The 7,894-nt window shown below is 35.9% G+C and overlaps 1 protein-coding gene across 1 annotated transcript in view; it reads right to left on the bottom strand.

The window, feature by feature from the left end:
- LOC106470939 (regulating synaptic membrane exocytosis protein 3-like) overlaps positions 1–6,331 on the bottom strand; it is a 10,001-nt gene extending 3,670 nt beyond the window's left edge. Inside the window, exons 1-4 of the mRNA XM_022399583.1 lie at positions 6,265–6,331; positions 5,014–5,142; positions 3,514–3,624; positions 2,026–2,168 (exon numbers count right to left, since the gene is read on the bottom strand). Coding sequence (XP_022255291.1) covers positions 2,026–2,168; positions 3,514–3,624; positions 5,014–5,131 — 372 coding nt within the window. The 5' untranslated portion in view covers positions 5,132–5,142; positions 6,265–6,331. The remainder of the gene's footprint in view (positions 1–2,025; positions 2,169–3,513; positions 3,625–5,013; positions 5,143–6,264) is intronic.
- Positions 6,332–7,894: the final 1,563 nt, after the last annotated feature.

Raw genomic sequence — 7,894 nt, 5'->3', positions numbered from 1 at the left:
AATTCACCGCGACCAAATGCACTGATGCTGGACTAAATAAATTCACCGCTACCAAATGCACTGATGCGGGACTAAATAAATTCACTGCTACCAAATGGATTGATGCGGGACTAAATAAATTCACTGCTAACAAATGGACTGATGATGGACTATATATATTCACTGCTACCCAATGGACTGATGATGGACTAAATATATTCACTGCTACCAAATGAACCGATGCTGGACTAAATAAATTCAATGCTACCAAATGGACTGATGATGGACTATATATATTCACTGCTACCCAATGGACTGATGATGGACTAAATATATTCACTGCTACCAAATGAACCGATGCTGGACTAAATAAATTCAATGCTACCAAATGGACTGATGCTGGACTAAATAAATTCACTGCTACCAAATGCACTGATGCTGAACTATATATATTCACTGCTACCAAATGGACTGATACTGGACTAAAAAATGCTGGATTTTTTGTGTGTTTGTATGTTTGCTGCCTTTCTTAACAAAGTTTCTCGTTTACTATGTCGTTTAACAAGGGAATTAACGAAGTGGATAGCATCATATACAACACAGTATGTACCTATACATCTCTTACATTTAATATAAAACACAGTATATATATACATCTCTAGCACTTAATGTTTGTTTACCCATGAAGTTTTAATTAACCTGGAATATGTGCAATTACTGAAAACCGAGACATGAACCTGAGATCGAAACAACTGAACAAGTGCATGACCATCTAAGTTACGTTTTACTTTTTCTCACACCAAACCAACTGTACAAATATTTATTTAGCCAAATAATAGCAGAAAAATAGTAAAATGTTAAAAGAGTATTCAGTTAAAAATGGCCTGGTAGGTCTGATGGTTAGGGACCCTAAATCTGTGTGTCGCTAGATTATATCCCATCACCGAACATACTCGCCCTTTCAACCATGGGAGCGATATAATGTGATGATTAATCACACTTGCATTCATAAAGAGTAGCCGAAGAATTGGCGGTGGGTGTTATTGACCAGCTTCCTTATTTTAAGTCTATCACTTCAAAATTTGGAAAGGCTAACGGAGATGGCTCTTGACTAGCTTTGCGAGAGATTCACTAACAAACATTCAATCAAAAACATTTTATATTTTAAAACTTTCCCCAATGGAATATTTTAGTGTATAAATTAGTTATACTTACGCCCTAAGTAATTAAATTAATTTACTGATTAATTATATTTATGTTATAGTAGAATAATCCTTCCTTTTATTCCAGAATCATGCGCAAAACTACACAAATGGCTATCTGCGCATAGTAATCCTTAATTGTGAACTGACAGAACACAAAAAACGTGGTAACTACGGGCAACATTCGGTCTACTTATGATCGAATAATGACTGTCACTCTTAAAGCGCACACATGTCCCGGATCGAGATTTTGCTGTAAGGTCGCCACCCACAAACCCTCGGATTAAGAGTTTAGTTCATGCCAGGCCTAACATTTGGAATAGAAAGATTGATTACGTCAGCACATGAATACAAACTTTAACACCAAACACAGTAATGACATCAGTTAGTTCAAGAACTTCAACGGGCCGAAACTGCGGGAAGTTTCGGCTTCTGTATTGATGAGGCCTTATTGAGACCCCCTCACTCTTTCATCCAAGAGGCATCTGCAGTCTATTAAACTTCTCGAGCCTACTATGACCACACTGCCTAAAGTTACACTGAAAAAGCATGGTTGGGATAGTTTGGAATTTCGTGCAAAGCTACACGATGGCTATCTGCGGTAGCTATCCCTAATTTAGCAATGATAGACTAGAGGGAAGGCCAACACCAGACACCGCCAACTCTTGCGCTACTATTTTACCAACGAATAGTGGGATTGATAGACACATTATAACGCCCCCACGGCTGAAAGGGTGAGCATGTTCGGTGACCGGGTTTCGAACCCGCAGATTGCGAGTCGAGTGCCCTAATCACTAGGTCATGCCAGGTCAAGAAAACATGGAATCAGTTGTTTGAAATTTACCAGAAGTCGTCGACCTTGGATGTGTGACGCGTTATATTTCAATGTCTGTCGATACTGTGGTTCGGACGAATGTCGAACTACTCTTGTCTTCCTCTTCTGCATCTGTCTGTCTCCTTGTTTTAAGTACGTTTTCACGTAGGTATCTAACAAACACAACCGTTGTGTAATTTCATTAATATCTCACTCATTTGCACGAGAGGGATAATTAAAAATTTGAGTGTATTATTTATGAATAACAATTAACAAGTGAAACGTTACAGAATTAACCTGGTGAAACATTGTGTAGTATTAAAAACTTTTGACTTTTGCTAAATAAAAGCTCATTGTTACTCACCCAACAAAGTTCATCCTAAAAATAAGTTTAATTTAAGGATTTCTGTTGTTTTTCAGTTAGTGAAACGACAAGATTAATTAATAATCGGGTGGCGTAAAGAAAAAATAAACAATGCAACTACAAAACAGACGTGTACCACCTGGCCACACACCATAAGGTGAGTAATTATGAAATGTGCCCTGGTTTCTGAGGTACTGGCGGAAGTAGGACCCAAGTTGCATTGGAGGTACACCATCTATCCAGTTTATATATATATATAACAATAAAATATACTATTTACTCCTGAATATATATATATATAACAATAAAATATATTATTTACTCCTGAATATATATATATAACAATAAAATATACTATTTACTCCTGAATATATATATATAACAATAAAATATACTATTTATTCCTGAATATATATATAACAATAAAATATATTATTTACTCCTGAATATATAACAATAAAATATTCCAAACAAAGTTTAAATAATAGACCTTTAAAGACCAAGTATTTTGACGACGACGATTTCTTAAAGTAAATAACTGATATAACACTTGGTGACACAAACAACAAAGTATACTTCGTGACACAAACAACGAAATATACTTGGTGACACAAACCACGAAATACAATTAGTGACACAAGGAACAAAATATAATACGTGACACAAAGAACAAAATATAATAACCCGTAACATTTAACTATTCTGAGATTGATGATTATAGATTCTAAAGTTACGGCTCTGTTTAATAACGACATTCAGCTTTTAAAAATCTTATTAAACAATCTAAAAAATATAGTTTCGTTTGAGTTTACTTATCCATTATTAGTACTCCTTTACTAGTTACTGTTTTTTACAGTAAGGAAGACTGAAAAAAAAGTGGTAAGACGTTTTGACCACTGGTTCGATCTGTTTTAAAAAAAATCTTCCTTATTGTAAAAGCTGTAACTTCGCGTCGTATTTCTAATAGTTCTTATGCTCTGCTAACGAGAGTAATGCGTCACCTGAATGAAAGCTGTTTGGCGGATATGTCGTCTCAGGTCGACAGTTTATTAGGAAAAGAACGTCGTTCAAAGAACTGTCTTTTGCAACAATGAAGATTACGTGTACAATAACATATTATTCAGAACAATCCAGATATGCAATTTCAACTATACCAGGAGGTTGTCCTGTTGAGTTTGGTCTCAACTGGCGAGCGCATATGACTTGAACTTCAAGTTGACCTTTGGTCATCAAGAATCCCAGTTTGACGTCTCCTAACGAGTCCGCTAGATGGCACCAGAAAGCAAATAAATAAATATATATTTTAGTACATACTGTAGCTTTTCCTTACTTTGGGTATAGTGGAGATAAATAAAGTATGAAATATTGTTGTTTTAGAATAATTTGTAAAATATTTTCACATACATGACAATAATAATAATATACAGAAAGATATTACAGCAGTTAGGTAAACTTAAACCTCTGAAGGGAAGAAAGCAGACCTTAAAAGCACCATTTAACCTTAGATGTATTTCGTGCAAAGCTACTCGACGGTTATCCGTGCTAGCCATCCCTAATCTAGAAATGATAAACTAGAAATAAGGCAGCAAGTCAGTACCACTTGGTAAGACATTTCGTTAGGCAGTTAGTTAATACCATCCTCCGCCAACTCCTGAGTTACTCTTTTACCAACGAGAAGTAGGATTGGCCGTGTCATTTTATCACCACCACAGCTACAAGGGTGAGCATGTTTGGCAATGGCTATCTGCGCTATCCGTCCCTAATTTAGCAGTGTAAGACTAGAGGGAAGGCAGCTACTCATCATCACCACCCACCGCCAACTCTTGGGCTACTCTTTTACCAACGAATAGTGGGATCGATCGTCACATTATAGCGCCCCCACGGCTTAAAGAGCGAGCATGTTTGGTGGGACGGGGATTCGTACCCTCGAACCTCACATTGTGAGTCGAGCGCCCTAACAACCTGATCATGCTGGGCCCACTTATGGTATAATAGACACAGGAGACCAATACGTTTGTCTGCAACTGTATAGATACCATATGCCACCTATTATCAAAGACTATATCTAAAACAGAGTAAATAAAATTATAATTAAAACAGGTCACGACAACAGGACTAGAGGGGGGTGGACGAATATGTAGAATGTATTTAATGAAGTTGGCATTTCAGCCCCCCTTAAACATTATTGTGCGGAAGGATTCACGCAGTTTGCCTATTAATCAGGGGTTCGTTAGTAATTCGATAATTAATTTTGATTTTAACACAAATACGCGCAGTGTATTCACCACAGGGATCGAGTCGCGACTTATAGCGACCATCAGAAGAAACCGGATCAATAAATTCAAGAACAATCCAGTTTGCTAGATTAGGTAACTGTTAATTGCTAAAAAAAGGAATGTTTCCATCTGTCACAAATCGGCCTCCAGGTGACTAAATGGTAAGTCTGAGGGTTTCAATACTCACTGGGAGCGGTGCACAGATAGCCCATTACACCTACATTAAAATATAGTCTGGGCATCTTCGACATAATTTCAATTGACAAGTTTACTGTAAATTTATCTAACATTTCTTTGTAGCACTTAAATTCAACTTTAACCAAAGGTTCGCGTGACATAACAGATTAATTGTTAAAGGAAGTTCTTCAGATTATCTACCTTCGCTGAGTTGGATATTCCTGGAATAAACTTGCCCAGGTCCTCGACGTATACCGTTTGGTCCAGTCATCATTACTGGAACTTCATTTTCTGGAGTTAGTTCGGGACTAGACGTCATGTAGTCTTCTGCTGTGGTTATCAGCAAATAGCAACCGTGAAATATCTAAAAATATTCTAGAGTATTTTGAGTTCAGAGCCACGTTTTCTCGTTGACAAAAACAAAACGTAATTTAAATATTACCAAAAATAACAATATTATAAGAGCACGGATAAGCTTGGAAATCTTGATTTAAATCTGGATGCATTTGCTTATCTGTTTAACTTATAAGTAATATCATTTCTTAACCACGTAAGCATTGATCCTTCGCTAAATAATACAGGAATAACGTAGATTTAATAAGTTTTTTTAGATGTACACAGCTCCAACTACGTTACCCAACTTATATAATACATACTACTAGTCTTGCATAGAGGACATGAAAATAGGAATCATGTTAGGGTTAGGAATCATGCTAACACGGATACTGATGTTAGGGTTAGGAATCGTGCTAACACGGATACTGATGTTAGGGTTAGGAATCGTGCTAACACGGATACTGATATTAGGGTTAGGAATCGTGCTAACACGGATACTGAAGTTAGGGCTAGGAATCATGCTAACACGGATACTGAAGTCAGGGGGTAGGAATCGTGCTAACACGGATACTGAAGTTAGGGGGTAGGAATCATGCTAACACGGATACTGAAGTTAGGGTTAGGAATCATGCTAATACGGATACTGATGTTAGGGTTAGGAATCATGCTACACGGATACTGATATTAGCGTTAGGAATCATGGCTAACATGGATAATGATATTAGCGTTAGGAATCATGCTAACACGGATACTGATGTTAGGGTTAGGAATCATGCTAACACGGATACTGATGTTAAGGTTAGGAATCACGCTAACACGGATACTGATGTTAAGGTTAGGAATCACGCTAACACGGATACTGATGTTAAGGTTAGGAATCATGCTAACACGGATACTGAAGTTTGGGCTAGGAATCATGCTAACACGGATACTGATGTTAAGGTTAGTAACCATGTTAACACGGATACTGATGTTAGGGTTAGTAATCATGCTAACACGAATACTGATGTCAGTGCAGGGCCACCACATATAATCAACATGCATGATGTTTGTTGGACTCGGTGATTGCAGGTTTGTAAAAGCACCACCCCACTAAAACTACTCTACTCATCCTACCTAGACCCACAGACCTCTGGTCTTTATCCGATTTAAGGCTTAGCGTCCGAGATAACTTCAGCTTGACCAGTTTTGCCAGTTTCTTCTGCTCTCCAGAAGTTCCTTGAAATGATAAAATTGACGTATTACGACTAGATATAGTAAGATTAACGAATCAGATTTATTTATACATGTTCATAGCTAGTTCAAATAGTAAAATCTAAGATCTCAGTTAGATATACAGTCATAAGTTCTTGAAATAGTAAAACTGACGAGGCACGGTTAGGTATATATAAAGTTATCGATTCTTGAAATAGGAAAGTCGACGAATCACAGTTAGATATACAAAGTTGTAGGTTCTTGAGCTAGTAAAATTGACGAATCACAATGAGAAATACGAAGTCCTAGTTTTTAAAATGAGAAAGTTGACGAAACACAGTTGGATATATAAAAAGATTGGTTCTTGAGTTGGTAAAACTGAATAATCGTATTTTTATTAACACACTGTTATTGTTCAAAGCAGATGTTGTCGATTTATTCAAATATGTAAAATGATAAACAAAAAAAAATTTTTATTGGAAATTTCATTTAATTAATTTTTTGAATAAAACTATTATTCAATATTAGTCAAGCATTATATAAACTTTCTGAATAATTTGTTTATTTTAGATGTTCGCGCAAAGCAACATAATGGGTATATGTGCTATAGCCGTCCATATTTTCAACTGGTAGTCTATAGGGAAAGCAAACAATTAGCGTTACCCACCGTCAATTCTTTAGTGGGATTTGACAGTCACTCTAATAACGCACATACGGCAAAAAAAAAAAGTATGGAGCGCTTTTTCTGTGCTAACGGAAAGCGAATTATGGATTTTCGCACTAACTAACTAAACACCCGACTTCTCTTTTGAACAAAATCTCTATAATAATTTTAGAAGCAACGAAGTTTGTTTTTGGTTTTATTACATAATGAGGAATTGAACTGGATAGTTAGTTAGGCCTAACACATATAACATAGACAAATATTTTTGTTCGAACAGTTCCTACAATACTTCTGAAAACAACAAATATTGTAGCCTAAGAATATTATAACAAAAAAGTAATTAATTTGATACATAAGCTTTATGTCAGATCGTTACAGCACGAGCAAATATTTTTGTTTTCCAAATACTGACAGCTTTATTTTAGTCTTAATTGTTTACTTTTCAGGCCTTTAGTTTCTTTGGAACAATAAAATATGAAGTAAAATACTATTATTAGATTAATAACCGAGGTTTGTTCATAGGCCAGTCTTTTCACAATATAAAGAATCTGTATTCTAAGAAAACATGAACTAAGATTGGTTATAATGTTGAAATTCTATATTCAGGAATCTATAATTGTTCATATGGCATGAACTTTACATACCAAAGTCGGGAATCTGGACTTGTTCATATAACATGAAATAAGTCTACGTAACAATGTCGGGAATCTGGACTTGTTCATATGACATGAAATAAGTCTACATAACAAAGTCAAGAATCTGGACTTGTTCACATGACATGAAATAAGTCTACGTAACAAAGTCAATAGTCTGGACTTGTTCATATGACATGAAATAAGTCTACGTAACAAAGTCGGGAATCTGGACTTGTTCATATGGCATGAAATA

The sequence above is a fragment of the Limulus polyphemus genome, unplaced genomic scaffold, assembly GCF_000517525.1.
Source record: "Limulus polyphemus unplaced genomic scaffold, Limulus_polyphemus-2.1.2 Scaffold4309, whole genome shotgun sequence".
Taxonomy (NCBI): domain Eukaryota; kingdom Metazoa; phylum Arthropoda; class Merostomata; order Xiphosura; family Limulidae; genus Limulus; species Limulus polyphemus.
The sequence above is the reverse complement of the archived record's forward strand: the minus strand, read 5'-3'. Positions and strand labels throughout refer to the sequence as shown.